At 49.0% G+C, this 22,289-nt stretch overlaps 1 protein-coding gene and 1 long non-coding RNA gene across 31 annotated transcripts in view; one reads left to right on the forward strand and one right to left on the reverse strand.

Moving 5' to 3' along the window:
* Window positions 1–1,279: 1,279 nt before the first annotated feature.
* On the reverse strand, window positions 1,280–19,287 carry LOC122483701. Of its 2 annotated transcripts, none has more exons than XR_006297450.1 (3): window positions 17,162–19,287; window positions 16,605–16,651; window positions 1,280–1,836 (listed from the first exon to the last, which is right to left on the reverse strand). It is a non-coding gene; the product is annotated as an uncharacterized LOC122483701 (long non-coding RNA). The 2 variants fall into 2 exon arrangements; XR_006297451.1 differs by lacking the exon at window positions 1,280–1,836 and adding an exon at window positions 5,061–5,455.
* The window catches only part of CD44 (CD44 molecule (Indian blood group)), a 92,203-nt gene continuing 84,732 nt past the window's right edge, over window positions 14,819–22,289 (forward strand). For all 29 annotated transcript variants that reach the window (XM_043580929.1, XM_043580930.1, XM_043580935.1 and 26 more), the window contains exon 1: window positions 14,819–15,509. In XM_043580929.1, coding sequence (XP_043436864.1) covers window positions 15,443–15,509 — 67 coding nt within the window. In that variant the 5' untranslated portion in view covers window positions 14,819–15,442. The remainder of the gene's footprint in view (window positions 15,510–22,289) is intronic.

Below are 22,289 nucleotides of genomic sequence, written 5' to 3' on the forward strand. Positions count from 1 at the left end.
TTAGGGCTGAGATTCGACCAAAGTCTCAGACTCAGGACGGACACGTTTGTGAAGGGAGCAAGGGGCACAATGAGAGGTATCAGTAAAGCAAGAATAGCTGAAGTAATTTGACCCGTCGGGTTATGGGGCAAACCGGTTTGAGTTTGCCTCTAGAAACATTTTCACTTTCAGCCACATGGGGTTGAGTCAGCTTAGTCTAAAGGAACAGAAAAACAGCGTGAGTGCGAGGATAGTAACAGCAGCCATGGGATGCGTCCTAGTAACAGCCCAAATGTACGGAATCTACGGTATTTTGTTTAATTCGGTCCTCACTGCGACCACACGGATTAGGGACTCTATTTGCCTTCTTTCACTTCGGAGGAAATTGAGACTTAGAAAGACAGTTGGTCCAAGGTTACACAGCTAGCAAGTGCCAAACCTGTGTTTTTAACCCTACGGGGACTCCACACTTCATACTAACTCCATATTGCGATCAAACTATCCCAACCATTTTCATTTCTGATGACTTTTTGAGGCAATAATTCAAGGAAAGCAAAACATGACGTGCATAAACATTTCCACTAAAATGTTCTATATAATTGTGACCAGAGGAAGCAACTGAAATGTAAATCAGCAAGGAAATATTTTAATATATTACACTGTATCCAGTCAATGAAATGCTGGACATCATTTTATTTGCCTTTTTTTTTTTAAAGTTTATTTATTTTTGAAAGAGAGACCAGGGGAGGGGCAGAGAGAGAGGGAGAGAGAGAGAGAATCCCAAGCTGGCTCCGACATGGAGCTCAAACTCATGAACTGGGAGATTGCGACCTGAGCCGAAATCAAGAGCCAGACGCTTAACCGACGGAGCCACCCAGGCGTCCCTGGACATAATTTTAAAACAGTAATTCTGGAATTTACGTTGAAAAATGAGCATGACGGAATAAACGGTAAGGGAGCAAAGCAGGAGGGAAAAGCAGGAGGGAAAACGTTGCATCCACCATCATGGCAATAGTTAGAAAAAAACTCAACCTGGCCATCCATGATCCAAAACTGAAAGGAAAATAGGCAAGAGCCAAATAACTTTTTCAACATTTATTTATTTTTGGGATAGAGAGAGACAGAGCATGAACGGGGGAGGGGCCGAGAGAGAGGGAGACACAGAATCGGAAACAGGCTCCAGGCTCCGAGCCATCCGCCCAGAGCCCGACGCGGGGCTCGAACTCACGGACCGCGAGATCGTGACCTGGCTGAAGTCGGACGCTTAACCGACTGCGCCACCCAGGCGCCCCGCCAAATAACTTTTAATAGTGAGTGGAGTCTAGGTTGATTTCTCCCTCTTCTTTCTTCTTTCTTTCTTCTTCCTACTTCCTTCTTCTTCTTCTTCTTTTTAGTATTTTCAACACTGTAGAGGCCCTACCATGTCAAGAAACACAGAACAGATCTGCATGGGACACTGTAGGTAGAAGCATGTGTTTGCATACCAGCTAGCTCGCTGGTGGGGAGAGGGGTTACTGGGCATACTGGCGGGAGCTTAATGTGTGGCTCGGCCTCCATCAACCTGCAGATATCTCTCTGACCTTGAGAAGACTGTATCTGGATTCTCCTCCTCTCCTGCCCTAGGTCCCCTTTACCTTGAAGCAGACCCTGAGGTCACGAGTGCAGGTTTCTACAAGCATCTCACAAGGGTAGGAAACTTTGGCCCTGACTCCAGACAGCTTGAATCCCGAAGCTCCACAGAGTGGGGAGGTTCTCTGGAATTTTCCCGCGGTGCTGGTGACGTCACCAAGACGTGGGCAGAGAAGTGTGCGGGCCGGGACAGGCGGGGAAGCGAAGAGGAGTACACCATAAACTTTTCTAGAGGAAATGAGATGCAAATTAGTAGAGAGAGAAACAAATGCTGAGGTGCTAGATGATGGGGAGAGACCTTCTCAGATGGTTAAGACAGGAAAAAGCAGTCCATGGCAACCTTTTGTACAATAGAATGAACAAGGGCTTTGACATGAGGCCAGGCTCCATCGATGGCTCCGTTGCTGTGTGACTGTGGGCAAACCACCTAACCTCTCTGATCCTCAGATTTTCTATCTGTAAGTGACTGTAGCCATTCCAAAAACACAGAGTTCTGTGAGAGGTCCTGAATAAGCCCTTCTCCTGATAACATAACTGGTACTTCCCTCGTTCTCTGTAGATATGGGGCTCTGTAACCACTGAGACAGCAAAACATGCCCTGTGCCCTCTACGCCCATCCCATGCAATAGCTTCTTGTCATTCTGTCTTTCTCTCAAATAAGGGACCAGAGAAGCCTGTCGCTGCTTCGTTAGAGGAAGAGAAAGGGGTGTGAAACAAAGATGTCCTGGGGGCTGCACCCCAGAGCCCTCCTTCTGCTCTGAGGGTGAGTTTCCAGATTGCGTGTGATGAGAATGGAAACATGAGAGGTCTAAGTCAGGCCACTAGGGACTGACACTCCGTGGGTGGGGACGAAAGAGGGACAAACCCCGGCTAGAGGGGGTGGCAGATGGGCAGACCAACGTGAGGGGAGAGAGCGCAAAGTTGTAAGGAAGAGAATATTTGTGGCTGGCGGGAGGGGAAGCCAGTCGAGAGACAGGGATGAGGGGAAGCTGGGGAGGCTGAGCCTTGTGAGGAGGGCAGGGAGGAAGAGAAAAGAGACACAACAGGAGGAAAACATAAAGTTAAAGAAGGTAGAGGGGGTGCCTGGCTGGATCAGTTGCTCGAGCGACTGACTCTTGGTTTCAGCTCAGCTCATGATCTTGCAGTTTGTGGGATCTAGCCCCACATCCGGCTTTGCGCTAACAGAGCTCTCTCTCTGCCCTTCCCTTACTTGTGCCCTCTCTCACTCTCAAAATAAATAAACTTTAAAAAAAAAAAAAAAGGAAAGTAGAGAGAATAGGGGCTGAGACCAAAAGCATCTGAGAAACTGATAGAATTCCCATCACCCCTCTGCATCCCGCCCACATCACCCCCCGCACCCCCTCACAGCACTGGTAACTCTGAACACAACCTTAAGGGGAGCAGCCATCGGCCACTGGACATGGGGCTATTTCTCCGCACGATGAGGCAACAGAAGTGCCATTGTTGGTTGACTTATCTCTGGAGAAACATGACCTCCGTCTTGGGGGGTCCCTCTGCCCCACAAGCCTGGGCCAGAATAAATACAGTTCTCCATCCTTGAACAAGGCAAGCCATGGCTGGAACATGCCATCGCTGGTATAGCCCCATCTGGGCTGGGAAAGGGGACTGCTTCTGAGAAGGCCAGCTTAGGTACAATTGGGATGAAAGCCAAATATGTCTTAGGTACATCCTCTCGTTCTGGGGTTTCCCTCTGGCTTTTCCGGAGGGCTCAGAGTTTCCATGCCTTTGCTTACATCTTTGGTCACTGGGCCAAACTCGCTGGTGAGGAATGGTCTTCTAGATACTGACCCAGAGGCTAAAGTGACCAAGAAGACTTCAACAGTTCTGAGGCTAGACATGGAGCCTCAGCTGCGTGGCAGAAGGGGGGACTGATCGAAACTTCTCTGGATGATGTCGTATGGTGGCCCTGCCTCCTGCTGCCCAGATTTTGTCATCCTCCCCCACATCACTTTTCAGAGGCCACCTGACAGAGCCACTTACAGCACCTGTAAGACCAGGCCAGATCCCCCTCAGTCCCATTTCCCACAGGACTGGGGTACGTGAGGGTGGGCGGGACTTCCTTTCTAATTCTACTGCAGGCAGAACGGGTCCACCCAGTGTGTGGTGGAGACTGCCCTCAGGACCAGGGTGTTTCCTTGGAGATGATGTCACAGCTACTCAGCATGTATGTGTGTGTGCGTGCACGTGTGTGCACATGCACCTGAATACCCATTTATGTTTATTGCATCTTAATATATTTTTAAAATAAGATTATTTGGGGGCGCCTGGGTGGCTCAGTCGGTTAAGCGGCCGACTTCGGCTCAGGTCATGATCTCATGGTCTGTGAGTTCGAGCCCCGCATCGGGCTCTGTGCTGACAGCTCAGAGCCTGGAGCCTGTTTCAGATTCTGTGTCTCCCTCTCTCTGACCCTCCCCTGTTCATGCTCTGTCTCTCCCTGTCTCAAAAATAAATAAAACGTTAAAAAAAATTTTTTAAATAAAATAAGATTATTTGATTCAAAAGTGTGAATATATATATATTACATATGTATGTGTTATATATATATATCATTATTGCTGATTTTGAATTTTCTCCATTAGTGGTTTATATATATATTAAAATTTTATAATATATATTATAAAATATAGACATATATTTTAATATATATAAACCACTAGTGGAGAAAATTCAAAATCACCAATAATGTAATGACAGTATTGTGGTTTATGTTATTTCAAAGAGCCCTTATCTTTTAGAGACACATAATGAGGGCGCCTGGGTGGCGCAGTCGGTTAAGCGTCCGACTTCAGCCAGGTCACGATCTCGTGGTCCGGGAGTTCGAGTCCCGCGTCAGGCTCTGGGCTGATGGCTCAGAGCCTGGAGCCTGTTTCCGATTCTGTGTCTCCCTCTCTCTCTGCCCCTCCCCCGTTCATGCTCTGTCTCTCTCTGTCCCAAAAATAAATAAACGTTGAAAAAAATAGAGACACATAATGAGCAATCTACCGATAAAAAGATACGATGTCTGGTATTTGTTTCAAAATAATCAGGTGGTGAGGAAGGAAGTAGGAGGTGCAGATAGGTAGAATGGGCCATGAGTTGGTAATTGTTGAAACCGGGTGATGGGCATGTGGGAATTTATCATACTCCTTTTTTTAAAAAAAGGGAGGTGTCTGTGGTCAAATAGTATTGGGGAAAACTGTGTACTATGGCCCCCTCTTGGAAACTTACAGTGCATCTTGGTGCTATATTTTATATCGCTGGAGAATAGGGACCATATGAGTGTGCTGAGAACCCATCCACAGAGCCTCGCATGGTGCCTGATGCTACCAAACACTTAAGAAATGGTTGATGCGTGAAAAAAAAACCAAGGAAGGGTGCTTAGAGTAGGGACACCTGTTCACCTCTTTTAACCTAGTGTTTCCCAAATGTATTTGTTTATGAAAAGTCTGTGATTGAAGAGCACCTTTATATTAAAATCCTTTGCAATTAGTATTTGGGGACATGATCTCAGAGCAGGTTATAAATAGTATTAAAACTGGGCTCCCAAGGTTCCAGTGAGTTGGCAAAGAAAGCCACCGGTTTATAATCCAGGACTACGTGGGCCATTTCCCGCCTATAAACTGTGTTCAAGTTCCCAGATGGCTGGTCTTGGAATCAAACCCATGCTGGCAGTCCATTCTCTTTCCTCTTGCCCCAAACCTTCTCCCGATGTCTTCAATTGGACGAACCCAGTATTCAAGTGGAAAACAAGAAGAAAAGTGAACAGGACACTTGGAAGGTGTAGGAATGCTCAATGAGTGAAGCCAGTCTCCTTTCTCGTGGTTGTGGCATCGTAGGCGAAGTAAGCCTAGGGGAAAAGTGACGAAACATAAAAACCTGGACATCTCCTTGAGGAGGTCTAAATCAGGAGAAGGAATGCAGGAAGGGATTCATCAGAAGAGCCAGGGATGGATTCACCTCCACTTTCACCCCCTTTCCACTGGACTCACGGTTGGACTCCATTGCCCAGGGATGGCTAGAACCCATTCAATGGGACATGGATGGAAGTGATGGTCCCATACCAGGCCTGGCTCATAACCACCCCACCACTACCACCACCAGACAGTGCTCCTACATGCTCCTTTTCCTTCCACTGATTGAATGGGAATGGCCCCAGCAGTGTTGAGAAGTGCAGAGCCTCCGTTAACATGAGTCTTCCATCGTCCCCAACATCTTCCCTAGCCAGAAACCCTCGTAAGTGTTAGAGGACTCAAAAATAAACCTCTATGTATTTGAGCCATTATATATATATATATATATATATATATATATATATTGCTGAGTTAATTTGTCACTAGCTAAAATTAGGCCACAAAACACGGAAAGAGAAAGCCATCTGAAAGATAGAATGAAAAATGGGCTAGGGCAGTACCTGTAAAGCCAAGAAAGGACAGAATTTAAAGGAAAGGTATAATCGTAACTACATCTGGCAGAACTTGAGACATGAGGAGGTTGGCTGGGGGATGATGAGCTTTTGAGGATAATTTTTCTCTTTGATGAAAGGAGAGAACCGTATGATGAAAGATCCTTTTCTTCTTGCCTACCTCCTTTCTTCAGCTTTGGACACCGTCAAATGAGGATTTAATGCCGGGATCTTCGGTAACTATTTTGTGACATGAGGCAAAGCGCATTGGGAATGGAAGCTGGCATGTTAACAGTGGTACAGGAAGATGAACAGATTTTATGTCTATCACACTATCATTGAGCCACCGAACAAACTCTGGAACTACTTTTTTCTGTACTTTTTGTTAACAAAAAAATAATAAAGGCTTTCTTTTAAAAAAAAAACAACGGTAACTTCAATTTTTTGGACCTGCTGTATTCCAAAACCTATGTTAAGCTAAATAGATGCATTGTTACACGGTGTACTTTAATTTTCACAATAATAATATACAGCATTAAATGAGCAACTTAAGCTCTAAGAGGTTGAGTAAATTGTCCAAGGTTACATAGCAAATATGATATTGCATCCAAAGTAATAAGTTAAACGAGCCAGACAAGTGCGAAGACCCTATTGCAAACTGGTGGATGGGGTTGGACCAGGAAAAGAAAAGGATTTAGCAGGTTTGGAGAGGGTACAATGGAGCTGGAGGGTGACTTTCTAACAAGACCATCTATCAAGATCACTCAGGTACCCTTATCTATAGAGCTTTTTGGGAATATACCTGGTCAATGTCACCCCTTTCTGAAGTCCTTTTTTATTTACTACTCCTCAGCCAGTTCATTACAAAAATGCATCGGAGGGTGATTAGACTTTCTTTAAAGTGGACTTACATGTTAGATTTTTACTGCTTACTTAGATTCTCCTCCACATATAGGCACATGGGAGAATTACCCTCTCTCAGCTCGCTTACAATTAGATGGGGTCACGTGACTAGTTTTAGCCAATGGGGTGTAAGCAGAAACGGCATGAATTATTTCTGAACCAAAGCATTTAGTCACTGGTAAGAGATCCTTTACTGTTCTGTTTCCCTGATGCAACCATTCTGTTAAAATGCAGGTGCCATAAAATCAAACCACGCAGAATCACTGGGCTACCGCATGGAAGACAGCCGCTTTGAAGAATTGCCTGGACCTACAGTAGACTTAGCATGACAAGAAGTCACTTGGACGATCGCCTTAATCCACTGAGATTTTAGTGATGTGGCCACTGCAGCATAACCTGGGATCTAACCTGACTAATGCAACTTAATATTCCATCCTTCTCAGAGATGGTAAATATTGATCACGAGTGTTACCATCGCCTCATCTATTCTATATATTCTTAAGCCATCACTGAACTCTTCCCCACTGAGCTGTAAGGCTTCTGAATCTTTCTCATCACAGTGACCTAAGCAGTCACTACTAGTTCACCAGAGCTGGAGAGTCAAGGAAAACCCACCCAAACCCTTCTGAAATCAGCACAAAATCCTGACTTCCTACTGTGGCCTGCAAGGCCACCTAAGAGCTAAAGCTGACCCTCCTTCACTTTCTCGCTCGCTCACTCAGCTCCAGCCCCACTGGCCTTTTCTGTTCTTCAAACATACCAAGAATATTCTCATCTCAAACCTTTACGTTTGCTCTGCCTTCTTTTTCGGAAGTGCTTCTCTAATGTTTTATACGGCTCAAATGTTGCCTCTTCAGATAGACTTTCCCTTCTACCTTATTAAATTTACCCTGCACCCTCCCCCAACGTCCTCAGTAATAACAAAATACTGGTCTCTCTCTCTCTCTCTCTCTTTCTGCTGTATTCCCAGTAATTAGAGTAGTACTTGATGCAAACAAGTGATTGGCCAACCCTGATCTAGACCATAATCATTTTGGGGAGAGAGGGTGGGTCTAGTTCCCCTTTGGTTTTTCCTTGGTGCTGAATCCATGTAATACGTACTGGAGATGTCCATTAAATTCCTGGCTGATGGTTAGAAGACTTTCATTTCCCTTCCTATCATGGTGGGCTCATGTCTGTGCCCTTTTGTCCTCCCTCCACCACTCACACACTCTCCTTCCCCTTCCCTCACCACAACCTCCCCCAATGAAGTACAAGTTTCTTTCTCACCCACACAACGTCCTCTACAGTCACAGTCTACTGTGGCTGAGAAACAGTACCCAGCAATAAAACGGGTTTTGGCCTGGCCTCACATCCAAGTTCACTACCTATAACCTTTTCTGCAGGAGTTAACACCGAGACCCATCCAGACTTGGCTAGAGTGTTAGGCCTGTGCATTGGAGCCCAGAAGTTTTACCCGCTGGGTGTTTTGAAGAGAAGCAGCTGTTACCATTTGCCAGCTGAAGGGTTTTGCTTTTGAAATAGTCTATGAGGCGTGTTCAGGCAGAAAGGAGAGTTCTGGAGAAGGCCTGGGAAGGCCTGCCACTCATTTGGAGTGCCACACAACTGTGGGCAAACCTTCAGGGATGTCTGGTTTCAGTAACAGTGCAGGAGAAATCATTGCATTCTTTGGGTATAATTGGATGCTAAGGGGGAGGGTTTGTAGGTGAGGTTAAGTAGTGAAAAAACATGGAATGCAGAATCACAGGACCTGAGATTAGAGCCCGAAGTCCTGAGTAAGAATGAGTAGTCTCTACCCTCCACCTTAGCAACCTTCCCTCCACCACCCCTACTCTAACAACAGTTTCTAAAGGCATCTTCCGTCTAAAAGAACATTTATTGGAATAAAACTCAGTGAAAACGAGTTCAAACTCCAGTTGGCTTGCATTGTTGCTAGATCCAGAATCAGAAAGCGGTCGAGATTTTCTGTCCCTGCATCTTGTAATGGCAAGAAAGATCTCCCTCAAGTAAAATAAAGAGGCGTGGGACAAGTCACCCAACCTTTCCAAGCCTGTTACCTCGTCTGTAAAGGAGGAGTGAACTTTTCATAGGGTTGTTGCGGTAATTAAATAACTTTGGCATACGTACTAAGTGCTGGTGGTAGTGACCATGGTGGTAATTGTGGTGATGATGGCGGGGGGTCTGGCGGTGGTGGTGATGGTAGCAGTGACAATGGCATTGGTGGCGGTGACAATGGCATCGGTGGCATTGGTGGCGATAGCAGCAGCAGAGGAGTGATGAGAATGAGTTATGACAGAACGAAGAATGTTTAAATTGTGCCCAGCACACAGTAGTCACATAGTGAAGGAACAAAGGGAACAATTTTCAGGCAACCCAGGGACATTAGTCACCGTTTATATGCCAACTATGAATACGGCCAGCACGAATCATGCTTAGATGTTCATCAATGCCATTCCCTTCCAGCCTTCCAGTAGACGGTTAGCTACCAATTCGTATGAAACGGAAAGAAAATGAATAAAGATTTTAGGTGCTCTATGAACTTAAAAGGAATACAATTGCATTTCTCTTAAATAATAATAACATATACAGTAGAGACTGTCTTACTTCTCTCACGTCAGTCTCTCACTTCCCCTCAGCTAACCTTCCGCATAAAGCCACACACCATTAATTCAAATTTCGCCTTCAAAAATTCACATTTCTAAATTAACTACCATTGAACTGTGGGCTTTGACCTATCGGCATACTGCTTTAACTTTCAAAGCTCTGCATCACAGCTGCAACTGACATGGATGTATCCGGAATCAAGAGGCATCCGGTCCCCTTGGCATTTCTAGGGCGCGCTGGCCACACTGGCTATTTTATTTACCGTCCTTTGAAAGCCTTAGTAATGCTCAAAGCTCAGCACTGTAATCATACTTGGTTAGCTCGAGACTAATTAGTCATTCGATGCCATTTATTTGTCATGAAGATTGCTTTCCAAATTACCAGTTTATTTAGCCTTCACTAATAATTATTTCACAAGGGCTTTTTCACCACTGTTCATTTGCATGTGTAGAATTTACTCATTGAGAATGAACTAAAGATGGAATTTTTTTTTTTTTTTTTTTTAGTTGAAGTTGAACTGGAATGGTGTTTGATTTACTCTGCCAGATCGCTCCTTCTGTGGTAAGCAGCCCCATGTAGGAATTCAATGTTGTCCCTTTAAAAGCGTCTGGTGGCCTGCTGTGTTTATAATCCTCAAATCCCATGATTCAGTCCCACCTCCCCGCCTTGCTCCACACACTCCTGCTCACATTTGGTTTAGATTTGACTTTTTCGTTGCTTAGGAAGAACAAGATTTTTTACTAGTCAGAAGCCAGCAGGCCCCCAAATTCAGGAAAAATAAACATACGAATCCTAGTCTGCTAGAGTGAACCACGCTCAAATTCCACCAGGTCTGAAAACGGTCACCCAGATCGGACGCCGCGGCTTGCATTTGTCTAGAAAGCGTCAGCTTGTCCAAATGCTGCTGTCTATTGGCTCCTGTAATTCCCAAAGTCACCCTGTAAAGTGTCTCGGGAGGAAAAAGAACAAGCCATTCTTTATTGGGAAAGGTATATATGTCAGAGACAGGGAATAGTCAGGAACTGAGAGTCTCGTAATGACAGCGTCTAAGACAGACATGGCCCTGTCCTCAGGTAGCTTCGCGGTTGGTGGATAGCTGAGCCCTACCAGGAGGCCGGCCCCCCAGTAAAGAGTCCTGACGCCTTCTTTCACTTACTATTCACAACAGACTGTGAGAAAGATCTTATGAACCTCATGTGGTAGATGAAATAACCCAAACTCCCAGAGGTTAAGTGACCCAAGTGAACTCACCGGGCTGATAAGGGGGTGAGCCACTGCTCAGACCTGGGCTTCCTCGGTCCAAGGCTGCCAGTCGTGTCCTGGACCCTGACCTAGTAGTGTAACCTCATGTTAAGTCAGATCAATTCAAGCTCTCTCTTCCAGTTTCCCACATCCCCTGGTTTCACTTAGAGAGGCAATTGGTGCAACACACAACAGATACTGAACATCCAAAATCAGGAACTTTAAGGACCTAAGCGTTATACAGTCTCAAAAAAGAGCATGGGAATGTCTTTGTGAGAGCGTGGTATGGCCAGTGTAGGGGGGAGGGGGCGGGGGGCGGGGAGTGTGGGGTGGAAAGACGGTGAGAGGGTTAGCGCAAAGAGGTGATCCAGGAATTCCCGAAGGTTGGCCCTGACTCAGTGAATTGTCAGGTCAGTTTGAAATGACTCACTTGTGGCATGGGGCAAACAACCTCAGTCAGTCCCTCACTAAACTGTCGGGAAGCAGGCAGGCAAAATATTTCCTCCTGGAAGAATTTGCATGGCCCCCTAACCTTTGTGAGGCACCTTCCCACTCCGGGCTTCATCTGCCGATTGTTAACAACTTGCACATATGCAGCAGGGAACCAGGCTTGGTCGGAGATGGCCCCGTTGAGTGGTTTTTATATAACTTTTTCAAAGTAAAACCCTTTGTGGAAATGAAGCCTCCCACAGTCCTCTAAGGTTATCAAACTGATAAGCTTGGAACTTTTGCGCTTGGAATGGGGTCAGGGTGGGGGGAGGCACAGCCCCCGCTTAAGCCTTTGCTTTGATCTCTGTGTCTGTCTCTGAGGGTCTCCAGGAACCTGCAAGTTCTATGAAACGCGGTAAGACAATGTAAACACATCCTTGCAGCGAATACCATCCCATTTCACTCCCCTCTTGCAACAAGGCCCTGGAAGTAATGGGAGATCTGCGAGGTCACTCCTGGGCCAGTGCCCTTTCCAGGGAACTCACTAGGCCTGGCTTCTCAGGTGATTAAAGTCTGAAGATCTTCTTGGGGGGGGGGGGGAGCAGCCTGCCCCCATGTGTTTCAGGAAGGCGGTGCCTCTTGGGGACAGACAACTCTGCCACTACGGGCAGCATTTTTCAAAGCGCCTGCTTTTCCGATAGGGGTCAGAGGCACCGTTCTCTTTCCAGCTGGCACCCTCCCCCGCCCTCCCCCGCCCTCCTCCCCCCCTGAATCTTGAAACTGACCACTGGTGGCTGGGGAGCAGGTCCCTGAGAATGCAGGAGGAGCAGCCTACACTCAAGCAGGCTCTCCCCAACTCGAACCCTTACACTGAACTGGAAAGCCTTTGTTATTGGCTGCGGGTTTGTCTCCCCCAAATTCATATTTTGGACTCTTAACCCCCAGTGTGATGGTATTTGGGGGTGGGGACTTTGGGAGGTAATTAGGTCAGGAGGGTGGAGCCCTTATGAAAGGGATTAGTGCCTTGATAAGAAGGACCCACCAGCAAGCTTGGTCCCTCCCCCACCCCATCTCAGTCTCTGTCTCTGTTTCTCTCTCCCTCTCCCTGCCTCTCTCCCTCTCTCCTCCTCCCTCCCTCTCCCTCTCCTTTCCTCCCTCTCTCTCCTTTCCTCTCTCTCCGTCTCTCTCCCTCCCTATCTGTCTGCCTCCTTCTCTGTCTCTGTCTCTCTCCCCCCCCTTCATGTAAGGATAGAGGACAGCCCTCTGCAAACCCAGAAGACTGTTCTCAGCAGAACCCAGCCATGCTGGCGCCCTGATGTGGGACTTCCCAGCCTCCTGAACTGTGACAAATAAATCTCTGCTGCGTAAGTCATCCAGCCTGTGATGCTCAGTTCTGGCAGCCCAAGCTAACCAAGACGGTGGTGATAGCCACACAATTCTGTGAATGTGCTGAGGGCCACTGCGTGGCTGCAGTGGTAAATGTTAGGACATGTGTATTTTAGCACAATAATAATAACAACAACAATAACAGCAGCAAGAACAACAATGATAATGAAAGTTCTATGGCTCACTATTTCCTAGGGGTCAAGTTCAAACTTCCGGGCGTAGTCTATGACCTGAGCTGGTGGGGGGGGAGGGGGGGTCCTGTTTACCTCTCTGGCCTCCCTTCTTGCTGTCCTCCCTCGATATCTTCATCTAATCGAACATGCAAGCCGCTCTATGACATTGCCTGAGCAAGTCATGTGCTTTCACTTTTCCCTGCTTAGTCACAATTTTGCTTTCAGTCATGATAGCAAACACATTTACGGAGCTTACTATATGCATATATATATATACATATAGTGCTTAATATATGCAGGACTTTTGAGTCATTTACTGCTCACCAATCCTACGGAAAGGACACTGATATTAACCCCATGTTAGATGTGAGAAAAACCGAGGCCTAGAGGCTAATTTACTTGCTTAAGGTTGCACAACGCAATGTACGAGACCAGGCGTCCTGGTTCCTAAATCCTCGCAGTTAATTACCACAGAGTAATGCTGTTGCTGGATGTCTTGTGCCCTTGCCCTTTCTTCTGAAGAATCCCTCCTCCTCCTTCAAGACCTCAAATATCACCTCCCTTGGGAAGGCCCCCTGGTCTGGTGTTCCCCAGGAAAGGGTGCAGTGCTCTGCGGGCTCTCTTCTCTCAGATGGATAGCATGATGGCTATCCATAGCGATCTTCTGCCGTGGATATTGTCACACATATTTCACAGCACATTTCTTATTGTGTGGTGACAGCCGGCTTGTGAGTCTGATTCCCCGCCAGAGTGTGAGGCCCCTGAAGATACATAGGGCAGAATCTTGATACTCTTGAGCGCTCGCTACGTGCTTGATGAATAAGGAAAGCTGCATGCACTTTCTCTCAATTTTTCAATTTCTTTGAATAAGTAACAAAATCAAAAGGGAATTCCTTTGGCTCGGGAATGCTAGCCTGGCGAGAATTCAGTCCCACGGTCCCTGACAGCCATTATCATTTTCTATGTACCCCACCAGGCGAGAAGCCCATTCAGATACACTTTCAGTGGTCCACATTAACAATAAACACTGCTTTTGCTTGTCAACTGTCAAATCACTGGATGTTACAGGTAGATATGAGATTATAATGCAAAGTATGATTTTTCTTTGTTTTTAATTTTTTAAATGTTTTATTTATTTTTGACACAGAGAGAGAGAGAGCATGAGTGGGGGAGGGGCAGAGAAAGAGAGGGAGACACAGAATCCGAAGCAGGCTCCAGGCTGTGAGCTGTCAGCACAGAGCCCGACGCGGGGCTTGAACCCACGAACTGTGAGATCATGACCTGAGCCGAAGTCCGACGCTCAACCAACTGAGCCACCCAGGTGCCCCTCAAAGTATGATTTTTCTAACTCGAAATCCCTCCGGGGACCATCTTCCTCCCTTTTCTGAGATGTATTGGGGAGGACAGATAGGGGCAAGTGGATTAATGTTTGCTTAGCTAGGGGTATAAATAGGAGCAAGAGAGAGTGGGTGGGTATTTGGTGGATGAGAGGGTGGATAAAATGGCGAATGGAGATGTGGATGATGGGCACTGGATAGATACACTGAAGAACAAATGTGGCTGGCTGACTGGCTGGCTGGAGAGGAGGACAGTATACAGATGGATGGATGTAGGGTTATGAAGAGGTGTGGAAAAGTGTATGGGAAGGTGGAGGAGAAGTTGTATGGGAGGGTCGTTGGAAGAGTAAGTGGGAGATGGATGGCTAGAAGAAAGGATGTGCCGTTGGACAAGTGGATGGAAAGGGGTGGGAAGGATGCAACAGTCCTGTAGGATGTGAGCAAAGATGGGTAGAAGATGAATGGGCAGGTGGAACGATGTTTGGGAGGATGAATGAATACAGGTGACTGGATGGATGAATGAGTGGATGGGTCCAGGTGCCAGCCTGGGACTGGAAGATGACACATGGGTTGGAGGAGGGAAACAGCAGCCCCCTGGCTGGCCATCCTTAGCTCTCTCTGAGCCGCCCTGGTAAGAAGGAAAACTCCGCTTCTCTTTCAGGGGAACAAGAGTGCGCTCGTCCTCTTCCCCTGGGAAGAATCACAAGCTCCCCACCCCTCCTTGCCACCGTGAGCTGGGGAGCGCCACTACCCAGTGCCGGACCTCGCCCCCATCCCATCTCCTGTCCCAGAATATCCAGCTGCCGGTGAAATCCTAGAGATCACTCTCCAGCCCCATTCACAGAGAAACCTAGCGGAGAGGAGGGGTCGGAGGCTCAACCCAACCGGGCTAAGGTTTCAGGACGGGCCATCCCCTGGCCCGTCCAGAGGCCGCCCTTCCAGCGGGCCGGGAGAGGAAACCGGTGATTCCCGGGGCTCACGGGCACCCCCGGGGCCCCCGCGGAGCCCGTTAAGGCCGCCCGCGTTTACGGTCTCTGCGCGGCTGGGTGCGCGGGGCGGGGGCGGAAGGGCCAGCGCAGGGGAGGGCTGCTGCGTCTTTAAACCTCTGCGGGCTGCTTAGTCACAGCCCCCTCGCTTGGGTGTGTCCTGCCCTCGCTCCCTCCCTCCCTCTTAGGTCACTCTTTCAGCCCTTGAATAAAAACTGCACCCAACTTCCCAGGCGCCCTCATTGCCCAGCCGGACCCCAGCCCCCGATAGGCTCGGGCCGCCCAGCTCGCCCCGTGCTCCGCCGGCCCCCGCCCAGCGCACCGGACCCCACCCCCGGCGCCCCGCGCTCGCCCCCTCGGTTCGCTCTCACCATGGACAAGTTTTGGTGGCGCCTAGCCTGGGGACTGTGCCTCTCGCAGTTGAGCCTGGCGCAGATCGGTGAGTCCCTCGGGGGCAGCGGGAGGGAGTGGCCCCGGCGGCCGGGACGGACCCTGCAGCCACCTGGCTGAGTGGGCCCCCGGGGACGGGAGGCCAGCGGGCGGCCAGCGGCGTGGACTTGGTGAAGGAGAGCGGGGCGAGGATTTGCGCTAAGCTCTCGGAGTGTGGGTTGGTGCGAAGCACCGTTTTGTTGAAAGGAAAAGAGAAAGAGCGAAGAAAGTTGGCCGGGCCGGCTGCCGGCGCGCAGTTTTGGGTGAGGTCGCGGGTGCCGGAGGAGCACAAGGCAGAAAGTAACTGTACTCCAGGGTGCGCGCTGCCGGTGTCTGGACCAACGGGCTCCTGTGCCCAAGGGCGCTGGAAGCCTGGCTGAGCTGTCCCCGGGCAGGGCAGAGCTAGGCGGGGCAGGGGCCGGGGCTACTGACCAGGTGGCCACAGAGGTGTTGGTGTGAGAGCTGGTGGCAATGAGCCTTCCAGAAAGGGGTGCCGGCGCCCTGCGGCTCCCCACCCCGCCTGGGTTCCAAAGCTCTTACAGTTGGCTCCAGTCACTGACTAGCGCTTGTGGGAACTTGAACCAGCTCTGTGAGGTTCTGGGTTTCCACGAGGTGCCAGCCTGGGGCAGGGAGTGTGAGGTGGAAAAGCAATGACTGAACCAGCTACTCAAACCTCCTGCTCCTGCCAATCAGTTAGGGGAAATCCAGACAGTAAGGTGGCTCATATTCCCAGCCTGGCAGCCTCAGAGCAGGGAGGGGAGGGGGGTGGGGAGGAAGCCTGGGCATCAGGGTCGTGTTAGGGACCCTGGACCTGGGGCTGCCGATACCCCCATCCAAACAGGGGCTGTATCTTTCAGTGGCTGTGGAGTGGGTGTCGGCATGTGAGGTAGTCTGGTGAGACCGAACTCCAAGCGTTCCTTCCCTTTGTCTATATGTGTACAGATAATTACATGGCTGATTTGCTTATTGCTAGCAAAATTAATTCTTCTTTTAAGAAGTGCCAGCTGGGTCATTAAGACAGCTCAGCCTATGGTTAATTCTGCTCGGCAAGTATTTATTAAACCCAGCTCTGGGGGGTACCAAGAAAGTAAAGATACAGTCTTACCTGGATCCTGCAGACTGGGAATAAGTGGGGATCAAAGATTCAGATTCCTGAAACACAAAGAACAATAATGATAATAGTCATAATAATAGAAGAAATGACAGCACGAGCCAGCATTTTACCGCATGCTTTCACTGTGCCGGGCACTGTGCTCAATGTTTACAAGTGTTGCCTTATTTTGCCCTCACGGTGGCCCAGCGAGAAGCGTCCTGTTACTAGCCCGGCTTCAGGAGGGAAACAAACCGAGACTCAGAGAGGTTAAGTAACTTGCCAGGTCTCACACAGCCAGAAGGATTGGTGCGCATGTGAACCCAGGCCCATTAGTCTGTGTTTAGTGGGAGTACGTTAGACTGTATGTATGGCACGGGCATACTTGGAAAGAGTCTGGGGATGGAGGGTTGAGGTGGACCCGAGGCCATCGGAGGCTTCCAAGGCGACCTGAGCTCCAACAAGTCACTAAAAGGCAAAAACACTTGGGACGCCAGAGAAGAGAAAACCTGGAGTGCAGGAAGAGCCCTGGCCTTCTCTGAGACGTCCAGGGAACTTTATTTGTACATTACCTTCTGGTGATGTCTTCTGCTTTGTTTCTGAGGATTCTGACTCCTGACTCCTTCCAACCTGCCTCCCTGATTCTTCTTAAGGGTCGCATCCCCAAATATTTGACACCATCCTGACCCAGAGACCAGAGGGTTCACTCCTGCCCCACGTTTTCATGCTCCTTTTGGGAAGCGTCCTTTGGAGGAAGCACAAAAAAGTGCCAGTGGCAGTAACTGCCTGGGCCTTGGCTTTCATGTGCTTGTAACGTTGTTTGGAAGGAACTGAGACTTGGAAGGGAGATGTGACTTCACAGCAGCTTGGCGGGGCAGGCAGAGAGGGGAAGGAGGCAGAGGAGGGGGAGGAGAGGCAGTACTTTTGCCCCAGGATCCCAGTTGGGGGTGGGGGACCTCCAGAAGACAATGAGGAAACTTTGGAAAGGAGCAAGGCTTTGGGGAGGAAGAAAGGGTCCATCCTTCATATCCGGAAGCAAAAAGTAGAGAAATGGCCAGATGAACTTAAGCAACACTGGACAAGAAATTAAGTTGGAGGACACTGTGAATTAGGTGTCACATGCAGGAAGTAGAAAGCGGCCCTGGGTAGAGGACAAGTGGGATGAGCCCTCCCACGTCTCGTGTCTCTTTTCCCCTGTGGGCCAGAGGTCACTGCTGGGGAATTGCGCCCCTGGTGTTGAGAAAGAGGGGTACATCAGAGAGCTCTTGGGGGTGACAAGTGCCCTTCTGCTCCCTGGGAGTATTAGAGACCCCTCTTCCTGGGAGTTAGGGCTTTGGCTGTGTTTTCCCAGGTGGAGAAGCAAGAAATCCATCACTACTGAGGTTAGCATCAATTAATTCAGTTATTCCCCAGATACACATTGGACATCTCATTTCCTGCCAAGGCGCCATGCCAAGTAGGTGTGTGTGAGGCTGGCGGCCAGTAAGAAATGGTTCCATTTTCTTCCAAATTGCCCCACGCAGAAGCAGCATGGGCAGCATGAAATTCTTAAGTTATGACAGATCCCCTTCCATTCATTCAACAAGTATTTCTTGACTCATTGTCATAGACTCACCAATGGGGACTCCAAGGACCATTTAGAAAAACCCTTCTTTTTCCCATGGAGGAAGCAGACCCTGAATAGGAGGGAGGAGTGACTTTCTGTCTCGCAGCAGACTTAGGGCTGGACATCTTCCATCCACGGGGCTCTGAAATACCCCCATCACCAAGGACTCCACCTCTGTCCCCGGGGTGAGCCTAACACCGGTTTCACACCCTAAATGCTACCTTCCACATTCACTACAATTTTTTATTTTCCTCTATAATATACACGGTTTGAGCTTAAGATAAAGAATAATGGTATATATTTCTTACCACAAAACAAAAGTGCTTCTCGAGGAAGAGGCTCTGTACTGTCCTAGGGCCTCTAGGGCCTCCTTGGAGGATGGCTAAATCCCTCAGAGGTAAGAGCACCCCTGTTGTAAAAGCCTGACGCTTCTATTGCAAAGTAGGGTTCTAAGTCCCAGGAAATGCATTTACTGAGCACTGGCTTTGTGCTAGGCATTCCGCCAGGGGGTTTGAATAGATTATTCTATGGAAGCCTCATGACGTGCTAAATATGTTTAGTTAACCCCATTTTCTAGATCAAGAAACTGAGACTCAGGGAGGTGTTATGACTTGCCCAAGGACACACAGCTAGTAAATGGTGGAGCTGGGATTTCCCATTGTCTAACACCCCCCCCCCCCCCCGTGTTGGACTCCAATGCTAACACCCCTTTGATTCACTGCTTTGGAAATTGCATGCGTATGTCGTTCCCATATCCTCCCCATCCCTTGTGACCAGCTAACGTGAAGCCTGGTGTGAATGGCTTTCTCGCTCCGCCTGGCAGAATGTGGACTCCCGGCTGCTCTACCCTGCCCTACCCTGGACTGTCTCTCCCTAGGCTTGGCCACAGCTGTCAAGAGATGCCAACCTAGTTATTTGTTGCTAAAATAAGTCAATTCCCTTATCAGCGTCCAGCTGCCCTTCTAGACATGCTCTCATTTGCAGGCTTGGAAAAAAGGGAGAGGCTGTTCCTTGTCTAAGAGACAAGTTAGGGCAATGTCCTCTGCCTGAAAATGAAGAAAGAGGGCCTGCCTGCGGAAGCCCTCACCCCAACTCTGCCAGCATTTTGGATGTGTTGACCCAGAAAGCCCCTCCTCACATGCTCACTGGAAACCTTCAGTGTTTGTTTAGCAGACTGTACGTGCCCCAGAGAGGGAAAGTCTTGAGGACCCGGGTGGCAGGCTGACATGGGTTTCTACAAAAGTCAAGGATCTTGAACTGAAAGGCAGAGTGGAGCAGTCTCCCAGGTGGGGGGATTTGAGATCAGTCTGCAGTGTCCAGGCTGTTAGTTCCAAGCTGGGGTTCCCTGACAGAGTGGAGGTGGGCTGGTGCTGTATCTCCCCATCACTAGGTCCTGGCTGGGGCTGGGCTGGGGCTGGGGCTGGGCTGGGGCTGGGGCTAGGGCTGGGGCTGGGGCTGGGCTGTGCTGGGGCTGAGTCCGGGGCTGGGCTTGGTCTGGGCTGGGGTTGGGGCTGTGCTGAGGCTGAGGGCTGGGCTGGGGCTGAGGCTGGGCTGGGGCTGGGTCTGGGCTGTGCTGGGGCTGAGTCTGGGTCTGGGCTGGGTCTGGGCTGGGGTTGGGGCTGTGCTGAGGCTGAGGGCTGGGCTGGGGCTGAGGCTGGGCTGGGGCTGAGGCTGGTCTGGGGCTGGGGCTAGGGCTGGGGCTGGGGCTGGGCTGTGCTGGGGCTGAGTCCGGGCTGGGCTTGGTCTGGGCTGGGGTTGGGGCTGTCCTGAGGCTGAGGGCTGGGCTGGGGCTGAGGCTGGGCTGGGGCTGGGGCTGGGCTGTGCTGGGGCTGAGTCTGGGTCTGGGCTGGGTCTGGGCTGGGGTTGGGGCTGTGCTGAGGCTGAGGGCTGGGCTGGGGCTGAGGCTGGGCTGGGCCTGGGGCTCAGCTAGGGCTGAGCTGTGTTTCCCCAGCACCTCTGTTCAGCCAACTCCACCCAGAGTCTAAAAAGGAAGTGACTCTTGTGAAAGAAGAGATGAAGCAGGTGGCAGATGCTGACAGACAAAGCATGTTTCTCAAAGGGGATCTTTTTTCTTCAGAAAGAAATTCTGGGGGATTGCACAGTGAGAAGCAGATGAGTCAATTTCCTTTGTGTCCCTGCTTGAATGGGAAGCACACTAGTGTTCTTTAGAATCATCAGGGTAGACTAGTGCCTCCTACCTTAAATTCAAACCCCACTTTTCACCCGCTGAGCAAGTTGAGATATTTTCTTTAAAAAATGTGCTCCCCCAGGGGCACCGGGGTGGCTCAGTCGGTTAAGCGTCTGACTTCGGCTCAGGTCATGATCTCGTGGTTTGTGGGTTCAAGCCCTGCGTCGGGCTCTGTGCTGATATCTCGGAGCCTGGAGCCTGCTTCGGATTCTGTGTCTCCCTCTCTCTCTGCCCCTCCCCTGCTCATGCTCTGACTCTGTCTTTCAATAATAAATAAACGTTAAAAAAATTTTTTTTTAAGTGTACTCCCCAAAAGCTGGCCATCAAGGGTTTGGGAAGCCAGACCAATCCGGCAGAGTTAGGAAGGGGTGTTTCCTAGTCTGTGGTTGTGGAATCTGGCTTGGCGTGGATAAAGTGATGGTGCATGCCAAATTTTCTAGGACAGTCAGGATTTCCAATGTGCAAATGTTCTACCAGTTGACGCATGGTATATATTTTGACGAAGTGTCTATATACTTTTCTACCAATAAATGTATAGCTTCATGTGATTAGAAGTCAAAAACTTCGCAAGCATCTTACATAAATGAATTCACATCCTTACAACTCCTTAATCGAGTGCCTGATTACATTGATGTCTGTTTCCGAAAATGTGTGCTTTGGAGAGAAATATTTAATATTCCTCTGCTCTCCACTTCTCGATCTCTCCAATATGTGAAGTACCAAGACGAGCTATGTATTTGACCCTTGCTTGCTAGACGTGGGCATGCATCCATTGTGGGTGTGCTTCTAAGTATGTATGTGTCGGAGCCCATGTGTCTACACGTAATGTGAATATTGCTGGTCAGTCCTTAAGAATTTATCAGGTGTCTTCTGCGGGTCCCACACTGTGCTGGGTACTACAGAGGAATTGCGTGTCTGAGGTTGGCACTTAGAGCCAAGAACCTTGGGGTGCTACAGATAAAGCATGTAGCACTGATCGATAGCCGGGCCATTTTAGACTGTGAGGCTAACAGCATTTCTGAGCTGAGACAGAAATGCTGAGCTGAGCAAAGGAGACTGGAGGAATCCATGGAGGAGAGGAAGTGGCAATAGGGACAAGATAGGATTTGAATACGTGAAAAAAACAGAATGAAAAAGGTGTGTGTATTTCTGTTACCCTGCTGTTAATTTACCCGCTCTCTAATATGTTAGTCAACTAGACAGTGTATTCAACAAACGTTTACCCCGTGCCTCCTCGGTGCACCAGGTTGTTTGGGCACTGGGGGGGCCCATTGTCAGAAGGCCACAGTTCCTCACCCCTGACTAGCTAGCTCACGGTGTATGTAGTATTATATGGTTTCCTAGCTAACGAGCGACCATGTATCTCTGGCTTCCACATACTGGATTCTGGTAGTGCACCTGCCCTCCCGGAGTTGTGACAACCAAAAATGCCTCCAGGCTTTGCCAAATTGGGGGTGGTGGTGGGTAAAGCCACCCCACATTGAGAATCTGGTATCATAAGATGGCGGCCATTCCAGTAACCTCACCTCTGACTATGTGGTATCTGGTCCTCATAGGGCCCCAGTTAATTAGCCTTAAAACCCCACCATAAAACCATGCAGGGAGGCCTTTTTATCTTTTGGGGCCACACTTCTAAAAAAGGGGAAAACCCAAAACCATCATATCTTCTATTATCTGTCCTCTTCAGCACTGTGGGAGCCCTCTGACATCAGGGATTGTATAACTTTCTTTCTTTCTTTCTTTCTTTCTTTCTTTCTCTTTTCTTTCTTTTTTTTTTTTTTTTTTTTGGTGGTCCCAGATCCGAGGGTTGGTCCTAGCTACTGGTAACTGTTGAACTGAAATGAATATCCAGATATAGAAATAACTTTGTCTTGTGTACAGAAGCATGCTGGACAGCATGCATAGG

The sequence above is a fragment of the Prionailurus bengalensis genome, chromosome D1 (assembly GCF_016509475.1).
Source record: "Prionailurus bengalensis isolate Pbe53 chromosome D1, Fcat_Pben_1.1_paternal_pri, whole genome shotgun sequence".
Taxonomy (NCBI): domain Eukaryota; kingdom Metazoa; phylum Chordata; class Mammalia; order Carnivora; family Felidae; genus Prionailurus; species Prionailurus bengalensis.